Source organism: Notechis scutatus, chromosome 6 (genome assembly GCF_049901735.1).
Source record: "Notechis scutatus isolate UNSWTSFEM ecotype Mainland chromosome 6, rNotScu1.2, whole genome shotgun sequence".
Classification (NCBI taxonomy): Eukaryota; Metazoa; Chordata; class Lepidosauria; order Squamata; family Elapidae; genus Notechis; species Notechis scutatus.
Window position 1 is genome coordinate 53501799 of NC_142014.1, and position 25126 is coordinate 53526924.

At 37.7% G+C, this 25126-nt stretch overlaps 1 protein-coding gene across 2 annotated transcripts; it reads left to right on the plus strand.

Annotated features, from left to right (window-relative positions):
- Positions 1 to 1999: 1999 nt before the first annotated feature.
- BAIAP2L2 (BAR/IMD domain containing adaptor protein 2 like 2) lies at positions 2000 to 24682 on the plus strand. 2 transcript variants are annotated; one of them, XM_026693248.2, is made up of 14 exons: positions 2000 to 2128; positions 4582 to 4657; positions 5409 to 5495; positions 6817 to 6878; positions 10317 to 10388; positions 10730 to 10846; positions 11763 to 11909; positions 13032 to 13172; positions 15732 to 15861; positions 16546 to 16783; positions 17625 to 17678; positions 18031 to 18217; positions 22200 to 22240; positions 24469 to 24682. In XM_026693248.2, exons 1-14 carry the CDS (start codon positions 2090 to 2092, stop codon positions 24539 to 24541), a joined length of 1464 nt encoding a protein of 487 aa, XP_026549033.2. In that variant the 5' UTR covers positions 2000 to 2089; the 3' UTR covers positions 24542 to 24682. The 2 variants fall into 2 exon arrangements, with proteins under 2 accessions (XP_026549033.2, XP_087824449.1); XM_087968323.1 differs by lacking the exons at positions 22200 to 22240; positions 24469 to 24682 and adding an exon at positions 19867 to 20036.
- The last annotated feature ends 444 nt before the right edge of the window (positions 24683 to 25126 follow it).

Below are 25126 nucleotides of genomic sequence, written 5' to 3' on the forward strand. Positions count from 1 at the left end.
AAACGTTCAACATTTTTTATATTAGCTACAAGCAGTATATCTGAATATTTCTAAATCCCACCAGGTGCGATCAGAACAGTCATAGTCAAAAGGAGCTAAAGATGCTGGCCCTCTTCCATTTTGGAGGCATTTAATATCTATAACAAAACTTCATGCCACTGTAAGCTATGCCAATATTACATCGATATTATTACAGCAGGGCCTTATTTAGATCATTATAAAACAGAAAGAAGCTTATGTTCTTGCTTTTCATTGGGGAGCAATACCAATCACGCGTTGATGACATGGGAACTAAAGAGGGAACTAAGTAACACGTGACACTGTTCTATATGACTTGGGCATGGTGTTTATCTAAAAGAGAAATCCTTGATTTTTTTCCTTGGTCGTTGGATGAAGTAGTTCCCTTTTGTGCCAAATGTGGCATGTGCTTTCTATAAAACTCTCAACCTAGCTGCATTAACTAAAACCCTTTTACTTACTAAAGCCTAGTGTCAACCCAGTTGTACCTAATTAGACCTCCCCTTAGTAAGGTTTTTCCTTCAGTTGCTGTATGTTTGTGCAGATGGGGAGCGATTTTATGAAAGGCTGCCGTACTTCACTGGCAACCAGTACTTAATAATTAATAGTGGTGAGCCTTTATAAGGGGGTGTGTGTGTTTGTTTCAGGCTGTGATCCTGTGTTTGCTTGGAATGTGTCTGTGGGTAACCACTTGGTGGCTTTGGTTAATGTAAATTGAGCCCTTCTTACAAGACTCAGAGGTTTACTTGCTGTGGGGAGACACTAGGCACCTATCAGATAAAGTCACTTAGATTCACTCCAAATTGAACTCTTGCAGGTCCTATGGAGGTGATCAAGGCTTAGACTGGCTTGGTTCTCTGGGAAGAGTTTGATCCATTTGGCCCTAATAACAAAGACAGGGTCCTTGGGGCTACAAACTCAAGTACCTATATTTTAGATCCATGTCCCTTCCAGTTGGCTAAGATGTTGTGGGAGGTGACATGTGGCTAGTTTCTGATGATGGTGAATTCTTTGAAAGGGGTGATTCCTCTGTCCCTTACAAAGGTGATATTTTGTCAACCACTTGCTGGCCCCAACCATGCTGAACAAATTTCAGCTAATATCCAACCTTCCCTTTATAGGGAGGGTTGGAAAGATGATGGTTATATGGCAGCTCCAGAAACCTTGGGGAAATTGGATTATCTGGGTTTCTTTCAGTAGGGATTATGACCTGGGTACAGGATAAAATGGCATTGATTACATTGGTGGAAGTGGGATGGTGTTTGTGCTCCAATCTTTGCTCTTCTTGACCATTCAGTGGCTTTTGATATCATTAATCATGGTATCTTTGGAATGTCTTCTTGGAGATTGAGAGTAAGCAGATAATGTTATACCGGTTCTCTTACTTTGGGGCTTGTTCCAGTCAATATTGATAGGGGAGAAAGGTCTAATCATGGTCCCTTTTTATGGAGTTTCATAGAGCTTGGCAGTCTTTTCACTCCCGTTTAACATCTACGTGAAGCCATGGAGTGACATATGCTGATGATATCCAACTTTATATTTCTATCCATGGCCGACCAAGTGGTGGTATTAGAATAAAAGGGAAAACATTACTTTAACCCTGGGACAACTAAGGGCAATAAGCTTGTTCCACTCATGGACTGAAGGTGATATAAAGAACATGTCATGAAGACATAGCAGAAAAAAAGGATACAACCTGTGTGTGTATTGCCTGGTTAGGCAGAAGTGGAAAAAGCCCTGTAAGCCAAACTGGAGATAAGTTGTTCAAGGTGCTCAACTCATCATAATTATTTCAGTCAAGATAGTTTGATGGAGCAATGTTCCACAAAGAACCATATATGGAAACTGCAATACATAATTAAGAGTAAAGATCATATGATCCCCATAACTGTCACAAGATTCCGCCCAACCTGATATCTGATTACACCTAAAGATCAAGTTCCAACAGCACAATATGAGAATTAATTATTAAACTCTCTGGCAGTGGTGTTCTTCTTCTTCAAAGCAAGCCAGCATATCTTCTCACTTCCATTCCCGGAGAAGGGGTTCTTGGGTCTTAAAATATTTGAGGATGGAGCAATCCTACAGATCGACAATCACTATTTATAAGGTGAGACTTAGTTTTCTTTGTTCCCTAGATTGTAACAGCCTTTCTTGATTGGCCAAGAAAACCGTGGTTTTAGAGGACTTTCCTTAATAATGGATTCTGCAGGAGACAAAATGGAAGTAGAAAGAAGTTGTTAAAATATAAATGGAGGAAAACTGTTTGATTACTAAAACCTGTGGTCCAGATTACTTAATAGTATAGCTTCTAAGTGCTATAGCTTTAAAAACTTGAATAACTTAATAATCTCTGTTTTAAGTTGTGAGATACTTAGACTAACCAAGGAACCTAATTTTTTGAATCTCAGTCTGCTTTAATTACACATTTAAAAGTACGGAAATAATTTATTCACATTACATGCCACAATTGTGTTTGTACCCAGATAGTTTGTTTTATATTATCAGATCGTGCAGCCATTTGTAGTAGAGGCACCATTGTTCCCAATAAAGACCAGATTCATATATCGTGGTAGGACCTTTTGTATTTTAAAAATATTTTTGTTGCTTTTTAAAATAATAGGAAAAGAAAAACAAAAGGTACGAAATCCAAAAATATAAAATAAAAATGCATAACGAGTGCTCAAAAATAAATGAAAAATACAATAGAAAAAAGCCAAAATATTAAGTATAATATGATCCAGTAAACAGTTACAACTCTCTATATAATTATTTAATGCAAACATACAGACACACACAAACATACATTTTATATACACACACACACATTCATTTCTAATACACATGTATACCATATCTTTTAGCCTATTGTATTTTGTATAAATGATATACATACCCTTATAAATTAGTTTTAATTTTCTGATTTGGGCAATTTTGTAATATGCATATATAGCACCTTTAGTTGGATGGAAAGAATTAGGATCCAAATACAACAGAACTCTAGTATCTCTGGAAATAATTGTATCTGTTAGAAAGCTATGGAATGGAACATCTCATAAAAATAGATTTGATCTTTTTTGAATGCTAAATTGACTTTACAGGGAAATTCAACATTTAAAATTGAGGGAAAATAGTGATGTAGAAAAATTGGATGAAAGCAGGGATATTGATTTTGGACCAACTGACAAGTTTGAAGAGCATTAGGAATGAAATGAAATAGTTGAAGGTAAGGGCAAAACGGGCAAAACGTAGAAATTAGTAGGTTGTTCCCAACTGGGATTGTAATAAGCATGTGACTTCCATTTTTTCCATTCTTTGATTCCCCCAAAGTTTTGCATTTCATAGAATTATAGAATGTAAATCTTGGATGACATCTGGTTTAACCTCATGCTTGGCCTAGCTAAGCTGAAAAACTATTGAGAGGCCAAAAGGTTCAACTCAGAAGTAACAAGAAGGTAATCCAATATGCAGTGAAAACTAACTGCTAGATGAAATTGAAACTATAGTTGGCTGTCCAGCACACACAAAGGTTGACATCTTTTGCACACTTACTCAACAGCAAGCTCATTGATTTATAATACTTATCTAAGTAAACCTAACAAGGCAGTGTTTATCCAACATGGTTAACTCTACCCAAACCTACTCGTACTATTGTTACCATTCGGCAGAATATGCACATGGAGAGGTATAACTGTGACTGACAACCTAAGCTATACCTTTTAGACTAGAAAGTGTACAAAAGTGTTATGTACAAGCTTCAATTGACAAAAGCCACACGGGACAGCAGAGGTCAATAGCTATGGGCCCTTCAGATAATGGCCACAGCATATGGAAGATAGCAACTTGGAAGGTAAGAAGAATAAATGATGAAGTTGTGTTTTTTCCCCTCCACATATAGAGAGAGACTCTTGTTTGGTGTGTGTGTGTGAGAAAGGAATTTGGCTATGGAATTTGCAGGAAGAAGAATTTGCGTTGGAGTTGGAAAAGCAGAATAGAAGATGGTTGGCAAACTAAGTTGTATTTAGGCAGTTCTGGCTGCTGAAGAATAGCCTGATCCAGGATGGCTGAGACAGTAAAAAGTTCCTAGGTGAAGGGAAGATCACCAAAGTTGGAGAAAGATGGTGTAAAATGGGATCATATTAATGCAATAAACAATCCTTAAGGGAAAAACGCATCCAAACATAAATGTTACTAGATGATACATACTACTACCCATGGAAGATAGCTAACTAAGCATAATTAATGACCTTGATTAACTCTGGGGGAGGGGGAAGGGAAGAAAGTGTTGTATCTACCCTCATTTTGCTCACTGTTAACATTGGGTCCCAACATTGGGTCCATAACACCACTTTATATTGTCTGGCACCAATTGTCTTCCAAATTTCGGCCAGTAACTATGGTTAAGGTATTTTCAGCATAACATACTTTTAAACCTTATGGATGGCCCACTTGATTGATTGTCTAGAATATAGATAGCTACAGTAAGTTTTTTTTTAAAAGAGACCCAGATGCTGTATGTAAGATTTTATTATTTATTTTTTTCTTCATCTGGATGGATAACAGAGCATCCTGGAACAGTTTAATCCAGCTTTGGAGAAGCTGATATATCTGGGCAACAAGTATCTGCAGGCTTTTTATGGTAAGTAACACAGCTAGGTATATGTCTACTTGCTTACAGTCTGGACCATTCTTTCTGACAGTGTAGCACATGTACACCTTGCTGATATCCAAGATTCCTTGAAAAACTGGTTGTTTTTGGACCTGGAATAGGCTTGATAGCCCATTAAGTTATTATTTTTTGATGCTATATATCATATAACGTCCTCTCTTTTTCACTTGCATGATTTTGTTTCCTTATTTCTTATTGTTTCCGGTTTTTAAAATAAAATAAGTTATCCATAATCATTTGGAGTTGGGCAGACATAATGTAGCAAATAACAACTGCATTAGCTCGTGTTTAATTTGGTAGAATTTCATACATACTTGAGAAAGAAGGTGATCTTTCTCACCATTCATTGATAGAGAAGAATACCAGTGTGCAGACAAATCCATCTGTATAATAGATGCACCACAATCAGTACTGTGCATACTGTATAACACGTATAAGAAATGCACAGCTTTCAATGCTCCACTTGTGGATAACATGAAACAAATGGAAACTCCAAGCAGTCCTATTCTTTTCTTTGCCCAACACAAACTGTAAAAGATTTGCAGAGAGGCAGTTTGGGAGCTGACATGAATCTTTGGCAGAGGAAAACCCAAGGAATGAATTATGTAAAAATGTTTTAATAATTGAAGAACAATTCTTAGAAAAATAAATTTTAAAAAGAGAAAGAAAATTCTCAGCCAGAAATGCATTCTAATTTTCTTCTTTTAAAAAAATCCTGCAGCATTATCTGAGGCTGCAGATGTATATTTTACAGCAGTTCAGAAGATTGGAGAACAAGCTCTTCAGAGTTCTACTTCACAAATTCTGGGTAAGATATGGGTTTCCCTGAGATGATATACAATTGTCACTTGGTAACAACAACAACAACAACAACAACAACAACAACAACAACATAAATTACTATGCAATATAAGGGGCTAAATTATACTATGCTTGCTCATCATTCCACTGGGTTCAGCATGCAAAGATATTTTGTGAGTTTATATCTAGACATTGATCCATCCTTTTCACAGTACACTCATGTTTCAAACTGATATAATTCAGTCTTATGCAAGGACTGTGTAGCTGAGCTAGAATGCGAACTTGTTTATTTTTATTTATTTTTGTCAATTGCTTACAAGATGATAGGTATAAGTAAAAACATAGTTATGAATTTGTATAGGCTGATGAATTTACTTTCTATTTTGGACCAGTTCAAACATAGTCATCTGACTCAGTTCTGCTTTCATGTGCAAGTTTTTAAAGTCCCTATTTTTAAAAAAAACTTGTCTGACAAAATACACATAATCTATTTTATTTCTTAATTTTTATTCATTTTTAATTATTTTTCTTAAAATCTGTGGTCAAATGCATTCAGATGTGTACTTTGAATTGAGAACTGCGCGAGCCGTTGTGGCATAATGGTAAGAATGCAGTACTGTAGGTTAATTTACTGCTCACTGCCAGAAATCCGATTTTGACCAGCTCAAGGTTGACTCAGCCTTCCATCCTTCCGAAGTTGATAAAATGAGGACCCAGATTGTTGGGGGCACTATGCTGACTCTGTAAACTGCTTAGAGAGGGCTGTAAATCTAAGTGCTATTGCTATTATGACATTTGGAGAAGCATGAAATCTAGATAATTTACCTCTTGTTCAGGTAATGCAGATCAGATTAGTAATATTTTTACAATTATTTTTACAACTTCTTTTACAATTATTATTTAATATGTATATCTTTGCAACAAAACAATCTTTAATCTTAAAAACATTTAAAATTTTCAAACCATTAAAAGGAGAAAACAAAAATACAGAAAAAAACATTTTTTAATAGTTGGTTTAACAATGAATTCACTACTATAATATAAATAATGCGAGATATTATTGTAAGTATCATAGCCACATTGCTGCATCCTTTCATTAGTGGAAAGTACAGTATTGCTTTTTTCCAAACACATCACACATATTCTGATGATCATTCCTTGACATCTGGAATAATACCACTTTTCCAATTTCCTCCCCCCATATGCTCAAAAATCACAATTCTTGATGAACAATAATGTTGGATGTGTTTGGAAGTGCTACATCTTTTAGAATTCCCAGCCATTGCCAGAAGAAAAGTAATTAAATGGTGTTTCTTTACCTCCTAAAGGTGAAATTTTGATACAGATGTCGGAAACCCAAATGCACCTGAACCGCAACTTGGAAATAGTTGTAAGTATCTTGGAGATATGCTACTAATATGCTACTATTGCTACTTTGTCAGGAGAACGATGATAAAAAGTTCTGTCAGTTGTAGTATACCTCTATTGTAGCTTGGTCATATATCTGTGTCCTGCATTATGTACAGTATTCTCAACCTGTTTGCCTCTAGATATGTTGCATTTCAGATCACTTAATCCCCATCTAGCATGACTAATGGCCAAAGGTTGACAATTTACAGACATACAACACACACAATTTAAAAAAAGAGGAAATAATATTAGGTGTGAAAGGTTGAGTCTTATCTTCTTCTTTATTATTTTAAAGGCCAGTCTAGCAGCCTTTTATGAAGAAGGGTAGAAAATAAATGCTTTACATTCCTAATTAAATATATTTATGCTTTTTAATTTCCACAAAGTTCTGAACATGGTTATGCTGAGATTCTCAGCCAACAACATGTCATTGCCTGAATACAGTACAGTACTCTCAAATTCATGTTTCCATCCAATATACCTCTAACACCCCGGCAAGTGTTCCTTACTCATTTGTCCATAAATGCAGTCAATAATCAAGGAAAATGCACATATCCTTATATTACTTACCACTCAGTGTTGAACTACTGAATGTTCCGTCGCTTCAGTTTCATTCCAATCATTTCATCATTGCTATTCTTCATTCCCTTCCCTTTGTTGAAGGCTCCTTGTTTAGTCCTTTTTTTCACCCATTTCTGTAATATTTTTAAATTATTTCCATCAAAATCATTCTGCATGTTCTCTCCCTTGCTGTCTCCCAGCTACTTTTGTCTATTTCTCATTTGACAGAAATAAGTGATTACAATCAATGATTTCATGACCTCTGTAAATGCCATATGCTAAATAAATAAAATAAATTTGACAGAAATCATTCCCTTACTAGCATTTACACTACCTCGCTCCATCGTTTTATCATCTTTCTGTACTTCCTATTAGCATAGCTTCTGTGGCTCTCTGTAATGTAATTCTTTTCATTCTATCACAAGCAATTTCCCCATTATATTTTCTTACCATTTTTCTTTCAATCTGTTGGGAAAGTAATTTATTAATTATTAATTATAATTATTCATTTATTATCTGCTGCTATTTCATACATGATTTGTACTTTCAATTTTTGCAAACGTTCTATTTTCACTCCTATTTCTTTCACTTTTTTTCTATGTCCATTTTTGCCCAACTTCTATTCTTGACATTACTGTGTAAATAATGGCCCTTTGCTATTCAGAACCTTTCATTTTGCATCCATCACTAATTCCTCCCCTATATCATTGTAAACCAATCAATCATGTTCTTGAATTTATTGCTTTGTTATATGTATGCCTGAATAATATTTAAGCCACATATTTGAACAGATTTAAATACTGAACAATTGCATTCTTGCTCATTTCTGCATCTTCAAATGGCCCCTCTCAACTCATTCTCAACCACCTATTCATATAATGCACGAGTGTCAAACTTGCGGTGTCACGTTGCTGTCATGTAATGTATCACAATGGTTTTCCCTTTCTTGGAGCTCAGTTGGGCGTGGCCTGCATGTGACAAATCTGGCGTGGCCTGCATGTGACAAATTTGGCCTGCAGGCCGCCAGTCTGACACACTGATTATCTAACATAATATTTTACCTTGGATGTAGAATTTTGCAGTTCTCACTAAGATTAATCTCTTATTACTCTATTATCATCATTCACTGGGGTGTAACATCTAACTCTAACCCAAAACAGTAAAAGAGGAAGTAAATAAGAAGTAATGTCTAACAATCACCTGCCTATATATTGCCATTTCATATGCACCCACAATAGTTTAGATCAGCTTTTTTCAATCTCAAACAACTTTCAGAATTCTGGGAATTGAATCCGATGTATCTGAAAGTGGCTGACATTGAAAAACACTGGCTAAATGGATGCCACATCCTAGTTTCTGACAAACAGCTGTATCATCTGTAACTAAACTTAAACCTTCACTTTACTGGAGACATTCATCAACACGAAATAGACTAGCACCATTCAAATCTATTCAATACCCCAATCTTTTCTTGATTTTACAAATACAGATCTATTTTTGTCTCATTTCATTCATTACACCATGCTGTTTAGCATTCACTTCTTTTACAGTTTAAATTCCGTATGTTTTGGTTGTCATTAGGTAAGCCCAAAGACAATGGCCCATCATTATAGCACTGGTCAAACAAGGTTTTCACATCTTGCTATTTTGGTAAGATAGAAGTATCACTTGGGTTACCAGCCCTAGTAACGTGTGTGTATATGTGTGATGTGTGTGTGTGTGTACCTATATACATACACACACACACACATGTGTGTGTGTGTGTGTGTGTGTGTGTGTGTATATATGTTAGGTTTGACATGTTTTGATCACAGTGTACAGTTTTACGTTACTCTATGCTAGGTAGTGGCAGCAAGATTAAGAATCTAGGCTTGTCAACTGGAAGGTTGGCAGTTCAAGACCCAAGCATCATGTGACAGTGTGAGCTCCCATTCTTGCATCAGCTCCTGCCAACCTAACAGTTTGAAAACATGCAAATGCGAGTAGGTAAATAGGTACCACTGCAATGACAAAGTAGCATTCTGTGCACATCATGCTTTAGTCATAATGGCCACATGATCATGGACAATACTGGCTCCCTCGGCTAAGAAACAGAGATAAGCACCGGCCCCTGGAATTGGACACAACTGGACAGGGGAAACTTTTGTTTTTTTATACAAGATAGTATCTGTAATTTAGACACTTCCTTGTAAGTCAACATACTCTACTGCAGGAGTCCTCAAACTTGGTTACTTTAAGACTTGAGGACTTCAACTCCCAGAATTCTCCACATCATAGCTGGCTGGAGAATTCTGGGAGTTGAAGTCCACAAGTCTTAAAGTTGCCAAGTTTGGAGACCTCTTCTCTACTGAAACGAAAAATTGAATGGTTTCTCCATATTTTTCAAAATGAAGAAAAAAACTCTCTAAACAACAGAATTGTAATAACAGCACTATTACTGAAAAAGGCCCCCGAGAATCCCCCTGCCTCCATACCTTTCCTTGAAATTTAACTGGAAAATAGGAAGCCAAGGAGGCTGCAGGCAATTTAAGAGATGATTGCTCAAAACATCCAGAACATTCATATGCAACACTGCTGGTTTTTGTAGGCAGCATTAGTCAAAGATTTTTCAGTGCCCTACATATGCTATTTGATCATAATTGCAAATGTGGTTCCTGGGTTGCTGCTGTTCTATGCCTTGATTAATATTAGGCAGAAAGATGCTTGCTATATGACTCTAATTAAGGAGCTGGAGATGCCTGATTCAAAAGATATAGTATGTCCTCTACTATTGAATGATGATCTCATCCCCATTTAATGCTCAGGTATACTATACGAGTAAGACATGATTTCTGACAATGCCTTCTTTTTTGAATAGGCAGAGACCTTCCACGTAGATTTGTTGCAACACATGGAAAAAAACACCAAGCTGGATGTACAGTTTATTAATGTAAGAATCAGATTGATCCTTTGCCTGCTTCTTCTTAGCTTTCTCTCCTTATTCTCTACTAAACCACCACTGTAGGTGCTGTGTCCCTTGAATTAAGCTTGTCTTTTACAAGTGCTATATACAGTATATTAATGGTTGGGCTGGGCTGGGCAAACAATTTATTGTTCATGAACCACACAGCTGTGTACATAATGGCTGGTACTTGATGTTAGATGCCCAGAAAATCTAACTAGCCATACCTACAGTCTTTGTAGCTACCACCATATTTATATTAACTTGTTCATTTCCCCCCCTGAATTCAGAGTAAAGATTTTATTTATTTTAAACATGTTCACTTGCAGGATAGTTGCCAACAATATGAGAAGGAATACCGGCATAGAGTAGCCAGCATAGATAAATCCATGATGGACCTGCGGAGAATGGAGGGTCGTCGAGATAAGAATGTCTGGGAACTGAAGGTAGGCAGCAGGCTGTCTGGGTTTGGTGGGAAGCGGAGGAAGACTAGAGATGAAAAACAGTGGAGTAATCCCGGAATGTTGGATTACAATGAAAAGACTTTGGTTTAAATCTCCACATCCATAAAATGTCCTGGATGGATGTATCCTTACAGGGAACTTTAATGATTTTTTTAAAGCTAAATTTGTTTCCTGAGAGTTCTTCTTTTTCAAAATAAAAAAAAATAAAAATAAAGGATCTTGTTAGTTGCCTTGAGTTGTTCTGACCAGTTCTGGAGAACCGGTAGCGGAAATTTTGAGTTGTTCAGAGAAACAGCAAATACCACCTCTTCCTGGAGATTTTACAGTATCCTTCCCCTGCCACTCCCACCAGCCACACCCACAGAACCGGAGTAAAAAATTTTGAATCCCACCACTGGTCTAAACCTGTCTCCAATTTCCCACAAAGATGGGTCATACATAATTCCTACCAGAGGATCCAAGGAGAGCTTAAAAAAAAAAAAATCAAAATGGCAACCGCAAGTGTATTATCACTTTTACAGGTGTGTTATTCATAATCATCATCTTGACTTTGGACACACTCACTATGGATGTTACTATGCTGTAATCCTAAAGTTATTCCATAGGAAGCAAACATCAGGCAATGTAATGGACTGTGAGAATAACCTTGGGAGACAGGAAGAAGAGCTGTCGCCTAGACAGTGATCAGATAAATAAATCTGAGTCCAAAGGAGGGATGGTGGTGGATAAAGTATCTCAGAAGGGAATGGACCGTGCACTGCAATGATTCAATGACTGCTGTGTAGGCCCAGTCAACTCTAAAAACTCAACATCTGGGATCCTGAGATGACCTTCCCTATTGGAGAATCTAGTTGACAGGAATTTTTTTTCTCCCCACCCACTCTTTCCTTACCTCCAGGAGAACATAATTCACTTGCGTAGTGAGCTGCAAGTTTTTGCCAGTGAAAGCCAACAGGCTGCTGAGGTGGAGGAGAAACGCCGCTATCGCTTTCTGGCTGAGAAGCACCAGTTATTGTCCAATACTCTTCTCCAGTTCTACAACAAAGTGAGGAGTGGGAGAGGCAAATGTAACATGGGGAAGAGATGGAGACCAATATGTGCATTGGCATAGCTTGGTTTTTATGTGAGATACCTTTATTTTGATCTTACAAGGTTCTGGGTATGGTATTTTCTGGTAGGGAGACAGAAGGAGCAAGGATCTTAATATATGCTGTTTACTTCTCTCTGCCAACCACCACAAGTTAAATACAAGCATGGAATGTTTATACCAGGGGTGTCCAACCTTGGCAACTTTAAGATTTGTGGACTTCAACTCCCAGAATTCCTCAGCCAGCTTTGCTGGCTGAGGAATTCTGGGAGTTGAAGTCCACAAGTCTTAAAGTTGCCAAGGTTGGACACCCCTGGTTTATACCATGAATGAAGATATGATGATACCTTAACAGGACAGAACCCCAAGCCTATATTATTTAAATGATGCTGACCTTCTAGTTCTCTTTGAAACATGTCAGGGAAGAGTGAAATGGCTTAAGATTTAAAAACTGAAGGAGAGAACCCCATGGCCAAATAGTGCAGACTTTTTAAAAAAAATTCCCCCTCCCCCAAAAAAGTTCCAGCCCCTTTTTCGTGCTTGTTCCTTACCAGAATTGTTGAGTTTCAACCTGTGTAACATCAATTTTTTTTGAATCCTGGTAAATGAATTGCAAAGAAAAGAAGGAAAAAAACACTGGTAGTGCAAAATAAAACTAAAAGTGCCTACAAACCACAAAGTTAACATTCTTGATTGTCTAATATTATTTATTTTTACACTTGAGAGCATTTATATCTGCCATTCTGTCCCCCGGGGCACTCAAGACTGGAGCACTTTGAAAGGGGTCTGCAGACATATTAAAAAATAAATAAATCAAGAGGGCCATAACCCTCAACCTTTTAATCTCCCTTTACTCCTTCCTGGAGAACCTCTGCACACTTTAAGGGAACAAGAGAGCATTTCAAGTGTTTTCTTTTAGTAAAGTATTTTGGAATATTTTAAATCTTCTACAGCTTTTTACAGTAATATTGAGGATGAAATCTCTTTTTTTATTAGCCCTGCTAAAACTGTGCAGCTGGTGACTCCTTTCTCTTACCTTTCTTCAGATGAACTAATGCTTTAATTAATTTGCTTCTGAAGGCTCGGACCATCATCCTGAACAAGGCGCCACTGTGGAAAGAGGAATTGGAGGCCTCTCACAATCCTGTGCAGAAAGTGCTCAACTCCCCACCCAGCCAGAGACGCCCCTCTGGCCGCCTCACTCCTACTCACCTTGAAAATGTAAGAGAAAGTGGAGGAACACAGAAGCTCCAGGAAGGGGGGAGGTTTCAAATGAATGACTTTTAGAATAGAATTAGCAAGGAGTGGAGATCAGTCTCCTCTACCACATCAATATGGATTCCCAAAACTCTGTATCTCAACTTTTTGTGCATCAACTTTCACTCCAATTCTCATCACCTTCTGCAGTTTGGAGACACCTGGACCTTTTTTTAATCCAGGTACCAGTATGGCTGCAATTCATAGACAGCACCCTCATCCAATTAATACTCAGTTCAATTTAGCCACTAGAAGACAGAGAAACTATGGAAGAATCAGCCAACCAGTCCTCATTCTTTCTCTTTTAAATATGATGCTTGTCACTGTTCTCCCCACTTTCTGTGAAATGATAAATAACAAAAAGAACCCAAAGCTTAAGGAAAGGCAAAAAGAACTTCAAGCACTCATCTGTCTTGCATCTCTGAATTTATCCTGCATATCTATGTTTATGCATTTTGTGAGTGCAGTTAGGCAGATTGTTTTGGGAAATTATATCTGCTTCATTTCCTGATGCAAAAGTTCATCAATGTCTGCAAAAAGTTGCATGGCGGCTTTCATAGTACTACAACGCTACTTGAAGACTTATTGCCAGGTTAGGCTGGGACTGAGAGAAACATGAGTTATGAAATAGAAGAGATGGCGAACCCAATCAGAAATCAGGGGCCTTTGGATATAGAAATTATGCACATTCACATGTGGTGGAAGTGCCGAGGAATCATAATCTTGGAAGATAACTGAATTGTATAGCTCTTTTGTATTTGGAGACATGCATTGGTCGGACTTAAAAAAAATGGCTATAGCTATCAAAATCTTCAGGATATTACAGTATGTGCAATTTTATTAGCATATTTTAAAAAGTTTTTGAAAGAAGACAAACTTAGTAACCAAATGTTCACTGGATTAATATAAATGCTTTGAATGTTTCAGATATAGAAAATAGAAATGATGGTTTGGGGAAAGCATGATAAGTAAAGTTATGGTTGGTGTAGATATTCAGAATTTTTGCTCCTTTCCTCCTGAAAGTATAAGTTGATTGACAGTTGATTCAAGGGGAAAAGGATGTCAGGTACTAAGGAACTAAGGCACTAAGGTTCTCTGAGGGTGGGGGTTATGGATGCACCTCTTATCCAGCAAGGAGGGAGCCAGCTTTAAAACTTCTTTTATGCTCTCCTGAAGAATCTATATCTAATTGTAGGTTCTTTTCTTAGATTATTGCTTTTCTCAGCCTCAACCAAAAATGGTTAAGAATAATACTGGTAACTCTGCAACATCTGAAAAACTGAACTCTACTAACACTAGATTATTTTTGTAGGATATTGGATACAAAGCAAATGGGGATGGTGGTGAGAAATGAAACTTTTCCTGCTTTTCAGTATTTTTTTTAACCACTCAGATTGTTGCAGAAGAATTCAATTGAGATAGAAATATGTAGAGAAACTAATTAGGCAAGAGTTATATGCCCATTGCTCTAATCACATATACATTTTAATGATCATTATAGTTTCTTTCATTGGTATATAATAGGGAAAGAGGTACATAATGCACACATAGAAATGTTAACCTATGACTATCACCAAGTGTTGTATCTTATGATTCTTGATGAATGTTTTTTTTTTATATACACTGAGAGCATATGCACCAAAGACAGATTCCCAATCACACTTGGCCAATAAAAAATTCTATTCTATTCTATTCTATTCTATTCTATTCTATTCTATTCTATTCTATTCTATTCTATTCTGTTCTGTTCTGTTCTGTTCTGTTCCTGATTCTATTCTATTCTATTCTATTCTATTCTATTCTATTCTATTCTATTCATGCTCCTGGGCTTCTTGGTTCATTCCCAAAAACATATAATTTAAAAATATAGCTTTTAGACATACAAGTGGATTATAGTACCTTTTTGTATACATAACCATGGTAATTATTAAATCATAAATTTATAAGTATTGTATAAGGTCATCTTACTTAGATGATACTTAGACAACCAAGTAACAACTGTTTCTGTAGCAATAAAGGGGTGAGTAAAATCTTTTTGTAGTTTGTCACTTGGTGATACTGTGCTAGATTTGGCCATATCCTAGAAGAGTTACGAGTTTCCTGTACTAAAAGAAATAATAATGTTTATATCCGGTTTCCTCATTGGTCCACTTTCTAAACCTTGCTTGCTGTATATGACTCTGCATCTTGATTTTCTATCTTGGTACTTGTCTAAGTTGTAGAATTGTTAGAAAAAATAGGGAATTTATTTTTCCAGCACTAATTGAGAAATATGTGCATAATTTAATTTAAATTATATATTAATTAAATTAATTAACAATAACTTAATTTTAAATTATAATTTAAATATCTTTAAAATAATTGAAGAACATAAAGGAAATAGTGGGCCTAAACCTCCTAGTCTGGACCAACAGAAGATATGGCAATTTTGGGTATAAGAATATCTCAATCACTTCAATGGAACTTGCCTCCTTGAATACTTTTCTTGAAGGATTCATTCTTGCCATCCTTCTTTTTGTTTAGCTCCCAAGGTTTCCAAACGATTTTGGTCCAATTATGGCAGGACAGAGCTTCCCCCAGGAGACTGGACAGATGGTGCCATCCTCTCAGCCAGAAACAAAAAGGAAAACAATGCCAAGAACTCCTTCACTTGGTAAGATTGTACAGGGATAATGTAGGGATTAAGAGATGGAGAATCTCTGCTAAGACACATTTGGTAGAGAACCCTGTTGTGAGTGAAATATGGACATTTTGTTAATTTCAACCAGTCTGTTGGGATTTAAATTACTTTAAAGCATTATTGTGAGGATCATATGAAGCAATTTGGGATTACATAAAATGAATATAATGAAAGCAATTATAACAAATGAATTGTACTTATTAATCAAATTTATATACAGTAGTTACCCCTTACCAGATGACTCTGGATGGCACACAATAATCAAATAAAGCAACAATATAAAATCAATCATTAAAACAATCATTATAAAATTATGTACAATCATTATCATTTAAAAATAGAGTATAAAAACTACAAAGAGAGTAAAGAGAGAGTAAATATAACAACCACAAATCACTTAAAATAGGGGAGCCACCTAAAATATCTCTGGTTCTCTGAGATTCCCCAAGTCTGTTGGCATAACCAAGTCTTGAGAATTTCCTGGACATTAACAGAAATGGAACTCATTTAACTTCTGGGAGAGAAAGTAAGGAGGACAGACTCCAGACAGTTTTGCCTCAGGTGGCACATCTTATGAACCGATCATTATGGAGTTTGGGTCTCTCTTGGAACAGCAGTGTAAGTTCATGAAAAGTTTTGGTCTCTCATATGTCACAGGCTCTGCTTCTCCTGGTCTTTCTCGCTCCAACTCCTTCGGAGAACAAGCAGCACAGAGGGCAGAGGCTGGCAATAAAGAGGGGAACAGCAGCCATCTGCTCAAAGTGCAAGCAGTTGTGCCTCATGTCAGGGGTTCAAACCAGACTCTTTTGCCATTTGGCATTGGAGATGTGGTTACTGTCCTCCTACCAGAAGCTCAAAACGGCTGGCTGTATGGCAAGTTAGAAGGCACATCAATGTAAGTCAGATTTATTTCTGTCAAATGGGGTCGGATGGCAGATGGTGGACCTGTAAACTTTGATGCAACTCCCAGATCTTCCCATAATGCAATAATCGGTAATGGGACAGAAGGCTGAAATTATTAAATATAATTTTATTTTATTTTATTTGTTCCTTAATGAATAGAAGGATCAGGGGTGATGTGATAGCAGTGTCCCAATATCTAAGGGGCTACCACAAAGAAGAGGGGTTCAGTCTAGTCTCCAAGGCACCTTTAGGCAGGTCAGGAAGCAAGGGATGGAAACTAATCAAGGTGAGAACCAACCTAGAACTAAGGATAAATTTCCTAACATTTAGAACAATTAATCAGTGGAATGACTTGCCTCCAGAAGCTGGGGATGCTCCAGCACTGGAAGGTTTCAGAAGAGATTGGGAAACCATTTGTCTGAAATGGTATAGGATTTCCTGCCCTCAGCAGTGGAGATCTCCAAGATCCCTTCCAATTCTCTTATTCTGTTATTCTGCTTTATTAAAACAATTAGTGTTTTTATATGTAAAACAATGGTGACTCAAATTATATTTTCAAAAATTCTGCAATTTTATATCATTAAAAAATTTCAAAAGCTTTGCTCAAAAGTTATTCCTCTTGCCCTCTGTTAAGAAAAGCCTAAATCAAAATTTTGCTTTAAAAATCATATAGGTGATACAGGATTTGCTATTTCAGCATTGTATAAGACATAAAGAAGAATATATATATAGTTTGTTTTTGTAATTCAATTTTAATTAAATGTAACTTTATGTCCAAATTTTTCCCTGGTTCCACATCAAAAGTGACTCCTGCCTTGTGCCTTTGATTTCAGGAGTGGCTGGTTTCCTGAAGCTTTTGTAAAGACTTTGGAGGAGTCAACCCCCAGGTACAGTGCTCCAAACCTGAATTGTGTATGTGATGAAGTTTAGGAGACGCTAATTTAATTTCTAGATTAAGAAAACTTGGCTAATGAACTTGAATGTGTAGCCATCTTATCTCCTCTCATGTATTGCTGTACCGCTTCAGTCTGAAGTTTCCATTGTGTTGAGTTGACACAAAATGGAATTTGTAACCAAGCCCATTTCAGATGCCAGCCTGTGCAAATTCAAACTGACATTCACTCTAGAATGAGACAAGACTGTAAGCTTCAAATCTTGGCTAAAGTGTAGTGTGGGAAAGGGGGTAAACTGGAAAGGGTTTGAATTTCCTGGTCACCGTTTTTCTTCTTTCTTTCTTAGAGGTTTCCCTCTGAGAAGCAGTCGTAGTGTGGACAATCTTCTAGGTCAATCTACTGCTTCAGCACCAGATAATTATTGGCCGAAATCCAGTAGGCCTCAGTCTCCAGTTTCTTCTCCATCTTCGGTGGGAGCAGGCACCCTTCCAAACAGCATATCTAATTCTGCAACTCCCAGCATGGGGACCAAGGTAAAGTTGTATATTAATTAGTAGTATTTGAAGATCTTTTCAGGATTCCAGATTTATTCACAGATCAGTAAATTTGGATGGATGATTGCTTGCAGCAGACATCCTCAACACAGCCTTAGGAATGTAGTCCTGGTTGGAAACTCTGGTAGTTTGGGCCCCAACACCAGGTTGGAGAACATTATTCTATAGATGCCTTTCTTACATTGTTTGGTACAGTAGAAGGTTTGGCTTGCATTCAGATCATATGATTTCCTATGTTTACTAAAAATGTGCTAGAACCAATTTAGCCGCAGTTGCATTGTAAATAAGGACAATCATATGGTCACCCATATTTTTTTTTAATTAGAGCACAAAAGTATAAAAGCAAACAGAGTCTGGGCAACATTTTTGAATTGGTCTAAGTAGGAGTAGGCATTTTTTGGCAACCACTATATTGTAAAAATTAGCCTCCTATTGTTTACTTCTCCCTCCAGCAGCAAATACCTCTGCAGGTAGCTTGATGTTGATTATGAGGCAGACCTTGTGACCAAGAATGTTCTCCCCCACTGGGGATAAACAGCTTATGATAGGAAATGTTTTTAGTGGCCCTTCCTTGTGTTCACCTACAGGAAGAAGCTGGTGGGTAAAGTAGATCTAACATCTCCTGATCATACCATATTAGTTTTCTTATTGGAGATGTTAGATGTTTCTTATTAGAGATTAGAGGTGCACAAATAGCAATTAGGCCATGTATCAAAGGATATAGTTGCACATTTAGTAGAGTTTGGTGTACAAAAATAGTTACTCATCTACTGTACGTGGCATGCCAGTCTGCCCTGGAGTGAAAGTGGGACAGTAACGTAAGCATCCAGTTCAGGATAAGGTACTTCCAGAGTTTGAGGGTGCAGCAAGTTATGCTTGATCATATCCCAAAGATTGTAAAATAGTGTTACCTCAGTTGCATACCTGCAATTAAACTGAATATCAGGCTTGGGAGGGATACCGCTATGGGATACATTATATGGTAGCCAATTAGATTGTGAACCCCACCAATTGAGGCAAAGAGAGCAACTGCCTTAAAATAATACTTTAATATGAACTTTTTATTGGACCCATTGCATAAAATGCCCATTGCACTGAAGACAATAAATATAGGCATTTATTGAAAACACAATTAGTACTTGCAGGGAGAAGACCCCCCACCACCACATACCCTTCCCACAAGATGTAGCAGGCTTGCATGAGATAGGAAGGTAGAGTTCATTAGTTACTCCTTGCTGCGACCTAAAATGAAAATCGCTCCCTTAAAGCAGCTGTTTCCATAAAGGGACAAATCTTGTGTGTTAGTTGTGTTCCCAAAATCACACCTAGTTTGACCCCAGATGGTTAAGGAATTTCCCTTTTCATACCCAGTGAACTCTGTCTGTCATAGTCTCACCATAGTCTCCCACAACTTCTCCAATTCCTCTTGATGTATTGATTTACAGTCCCTACTATGAGGAAGTTTTCAATCTTTTTTTGGAGCTGTCATTCTCCTTTCTTTTTTGTGTAGAGCATAACAACCTGTCCTCCTTTGCTTCTCCCCAGTCCCGCCTCATCCCTATCAATTTTGGTCCTCTGCTCTTCTGCCCCACCAGGAGAGTCTCAGTCACTTCTCTTTCCCTTCTTAGGGTCCCTTCAGTTCTCTCCTCTTCTCCATGACATCCCAGCCTGATTTCTGGTGGCTCCGGGGCAGCAGCTCTTTCTGCTAACAGTAGGACCCTTGAGTGGTGAACATGGACTGGGATGGTGATGATGGGAATGGGTCAGCTGGGGAGATGCCTTCCTTGGCTTTCTTTCTGGGTTGGGCACTTTGGAGTACCTCTTCCAAAGGGGTTTGATTTATAAAAGAATGCTAGTATTATGGCGGTACCTGCCTCTAGAAGTGAAAAACAGGTTGTTATTGTTTGCTGTGGATTGAGAATTAGGCTGTGTTCACATGAAGGGTTTAAAAATGTGCTCCAATGTTCTTTAACTCTGGCATGAGGACATTTGAATTACCTATTTGACACTCCTTTGTTTCTGAAAGCCACAGAGAGTAGAAAGTTTGTTGGTGGTCTAGAGTAATATTTCTCAGCTTAGGCAGCTTGAAGATGTAGAGATTTCAACTCCCAGTATTCTGGGAATTGGAGTCCATATATCTTCAAATTGCCAAAGCTGAGAAACACTGAGATATTGACAGGAAGCATCCTCAGTGCTTTTCCTTCTGGAAAACAGTTTATGACTGACCCAACTGACGGCTACTTTGTAAACAGGCAACTCCACTCCACCTAGGATGTGATCTTAAAATGCATCCTGGCTCCTCACAGTCTGGAGATTCACTTTTTCCTTTAAAAGAGGAGTTTGTATTGCCCACATTGTGCTTTTCTCCAGGACTTGAAAGTGCTTTTGTAGGTAATTTTTCTTGGGATCACAAGGAAGGCCACGCCTCACCCATCATGGTTGCACCATCTTCACAGCTGCTGTTTAGAATTCAACACTGATCCATGGATCTGAAGTGATGCATTTAGACGTGCAATTTGACCCCACGAATATGCTCATCTGCTCATTAAAAGAATTCTGTGATTTCTTCAGATAACTTCACCTAACATGTATGGTGGGGAGGAACACACCCAAGTTTTCTGTTTCCATCTTTAACATATGTGAACACTCCATAGAGAGGTGCATTTTTCTGAAAAACGAAAATGTCATCTTTTCTGCTCATCACAGCAAACATCACAGCAAATACATTTTAAAACTTTGCAAGTTCTGAAAAGAGGATTTATATTTCTTTATCCAGTATATCTATTAAAAGACATGCCAACGGCAAAGCTGGAAAGACTTGGAGAGCAGTCCCCCACGGAGGAGCAATCTTGATTAAAAAGTCACCCATTCTTCTGGAATGGCCCATAACATACTAAAGCACAAAAAGCACCAAAAATATTACATTACATACATTATGTATATTGTATAAAATTGAAAGAAGCCCAAAATCTCCAGTGCACACATTGGAATAGCCGTTGCCGAAGTATCCAGTGCTGTTCATGTGAACATATCCTTGGGTGCAGTGAGTGTTTTTTGAAGTGTGTATATGCATCTCAACAAAGTGAAACAAGAAGGAAGTTGCTCACAATAACCAAATCTCTCTGTACGAAAAGCCAATATTTCTGGCTCATCTGTATCATATGTGAAACCATCCTTAATTCAATCTGTCATTTTAAAAATGCTGAGCCCATACAAACTTTGCACACAGTCCAGAAATTCCTGCTTTATTATGTCCCATCCTCCTGTCTTCACATCTTTCAAGGAGAAAGGCTCCTTCCCGTTGTAAGAACAGCTGGGTTTTTCATTTGTTTTTGCACATGGATCGGGCAGGGATATGTGAGTCCAAGCAATTCATTTTATTTCCTTCTTCCATAGTGTGGGGAAAATGTTATTCCTCTAGAACCTCCAGCAGCTTTGGGCAGGATTGTAATTCACTACTTCTGAAGGAAACTGAGAACAATCTTCAAAACTGTTTTTCACTGATTTAGGAATGCAAGCCACAATGGTACAGAAGTGGCCTTAGAAAATTTAAAGACCAGTTTCCTCCTTCCTTTAAAAAATGCTCCACATCTTTCTAAAGATGAGAATGATCACCTTTCTACTTGAGAAAGGTCATATGGTCCTACCGCTGGGGCTTAAGGTGGACTGGGGATGTATCTCTGGACTACCTGTACCTGCATACGGTGAAAGGAAGCAGAGGTGGGGTGTTCATTTGCCAGACATCTGGGAATGAAGAGGGCTTGAGTAAAGTGCATGATTAAATCATGCCAGGGACAAAGTCCTATTGCGGATTCCTTGAGCCAAAAATAGACTGGCCTCGTAGAAAAACAGTTCTGGAGTCATATGCGTGTATTTATTTGCTGTGTTCATGCCTTTTTCCTTTCTGAATATTTATAAGGGGATTTCCTTCCAGCTTTAACATGCTTTTGATTTATTGCAGAAGCCAGCAAGATGGGATCATCCCCCAGAGCTCTTCCCCAGGTACATTTTCTTTAAATTTGAGCTTGAATCAAAGCTATCCATTTTTTCTTGAGTCTTTTATTAAGACTCCGAAATAACAAAAACCATCTTTCTAGATACACTTTTTATGTTTGTTTGATGATGGCTACAATTTCTGCCTTCATACTATTGCCAATGCAATCACTTTGAAGTAAACCAGGATTTAGATCATTCTAAATTATCATTTATTTAGATAATTTAAAGTCAGTTTAATATCTTGGCTTGTTTCAAAAAGGGAGGAATGGAGAGGTAGAGTATACATGCAGAAGACTTGTTCAGGTCGCCCAAATTGCACCAATGTCCATTTAATAAAAAAAAAAAAAACCATAGCTTCATTTTGCAAAGTAATTTTATGTTAGTTTCTATGAATTATTTCAGTGCTTGACAGGCCCAAGCCATTCTGCTATTTAAAAGTGAAGCAAAAGATGGGGTTTTGATCTGAAGCAGCCAAGAGATAAAAAATAAAATTAAAATTCCTACATGTCTTTCTCCCTTCATCTAGCAACAACATTTTAAATAAAAATCTCACAAAAATTGTGTCTTTTAAGTAAGGGTCGCCTGCTCTGGAGTGCTAAAATCTGGATGGCTATTAGAATGAAGCCAACTTTTTCTGCAATTCTCTTCTGCCACCTTGCGGCTGTCTAGCTCATTGGTAGCTGGAAGCACCTATATATCCTGCTGATTGAAATAGCTTCCTTAACCTACCTAATGAGAGAGCTGGCTGTGTCCCAGCCTTATAACACTATCACTCTTAACTTTCCATAAGATCCAATTCCTTCATGGAGCCCCTCTCCCTGTATCACCCTCTTCATCCTGTTCCACTGAAGATCATCTCCAAGTTCCTTCTAAAATGAAAGTGCCCTGCAGCAAACCAATTAGCTTTATATTTAATTTAGGGATCACCCTCTTTAAACATAAGTCTCCTAGCCACTTTCAGCTTTTTTGGATTGGATTAAGGTTTTTTTTTAAAAAAAGTTAGTTTCTTTAAATCAGGTTAAATGGTTTAGCCTGCTGTATATTTTTATCTTCTGTCCTATTAAGGCTGTGGTTTTGCTTGTGATATTAATGCTTCTTGGCATAATTATTATTTTTGTTCACTCTCTTGGAAGCTGCTAGATGAAGGGTACCGTACCATGGCTGTAGGATTGCATTGTAAAATATTTACATCTCATGTTTTTCACTCCCTTGAAAGAATAGGCAAGATCAAATGTACCATTGTTTTGTATATGTGTGCTATAATTTTATGTTGTGGGATTTTTTTTTAAATGAGCAGAATCACTTTCCCCTGTTTTCTAAACAACTGTCATTTATTATATGACTTGAGAGGCTGCTGCTAGATCATTCCCTAATCTGAGAACTTCAGGGTGTTAAAAGGAGATGGTTGACACGATAGCAGAGAGGCTGCCACAAAGAAGAGGGGGGTCAATCTATTCTCCAAAGCACCTGAAGGCAAAACAACAGATAGCAGATGGAAGCTTAACCAAGAGAGATACAACCTAGAAATAAGGATAAATTTCCTATCAGTGAGAACAATTAATCAGTGGAATGCAGTGGTGGTATGCTACCGGTTTGGACAAGTTCAAACTGGTACTAAAAGAAAAAAGAAAAAGCCGACAATCAGCTGACAGGAGGGAAAAAATCCTCCACAATCAGCTGAGAGGAAAAAGAAGTGAAAAGCGCAGGATCGGCCCTCCTAGCTGCCCCTGCACTTTTCTCTTCTTTAACCTCTCAGCTGATTGGCGCTGCAGGTCTCAGCTGGTGTGAGGAAAGCTGCGCACCGGCATTAGGCAAAACACGCCCACCAAGCCACGCCCACTGAGCCAGTGGTAAAACAATTTTAATCCCATCACTGGTGGAATGGCTTGCCTTCAGGAGTTATAGGGGCTCCATCCCTGGAAGTTTTTAAGACAACGTTTGCCTGAAATAGCATAAGGTCCTGCTTGAGCAGGGGGTTGGACTAGAAGACGTCCAAGGTCCCTTTCAACTCTGTTATTTTACTCTAAATATGCACAAGAAAAACAGTGAGCAGTTATGAGCATTTTACAGCCAGCTGGCTTTAATGCCACAGGGATCTCCCAGAGGACTGGGTCACTGATACATTTCTTACACTTCAGTGCAGCATTTTTCAAACTTGACAACTTGAAGATACGACATTATCTTCTGTTCCAATGATTGAACTCTTTCATTTCATTTCGTTTTCATCCATTTAGAGGTACCAACCCATTTGCCACTGTCAAGCTACGTCCAACCGTGACCAATGATCGATCAGCACCAATCGTCTGATGAAAATAATGTCATAACACTTATTCAGCCATGTTATTGTATGTTTTTATTGTTAGTTTTTCCCTTCTAAGAGATTCCAGTGTGTTTTTCAGTTGACTTGTACAGCTTATATCTTTTATTAAAAATGAAAAAAATTCTGAAGTGATTTCTCTTGGTCTGATTTTCTTTTTACATTTCAAAAACGTGGCATTTTAACAAGGGTGTGCAGGCTTTTTACATCTACTGTATATGACATATAAGATACCTTAAACCAAAAGCTGATATTACCTATGGCTTTTCTGTTGAGCTTGTACTTGGTGGAAACTTGCTTGTTGCTGTGTAATGTGTGAAGATATTCTCTGAATTATTAGATAGGAAGCAGCTGTTCTGTTACCTACTGATGAACCCTCGTGTGGAGGAAGAACGGGTATAGGTACAATTGAGGACTTAAGAGAAGCCAAGTACAGTACAATATGGCTATAGGTAAAATTACCTGTTCAAATTATTTTTTCTAAAAAAATGTTCATATTTACTCAGTGATGACAAACAATCTATATGGGGACAGTTTTGCCACTAGGAAACCATTGGTCTATGCAACATTTCCCC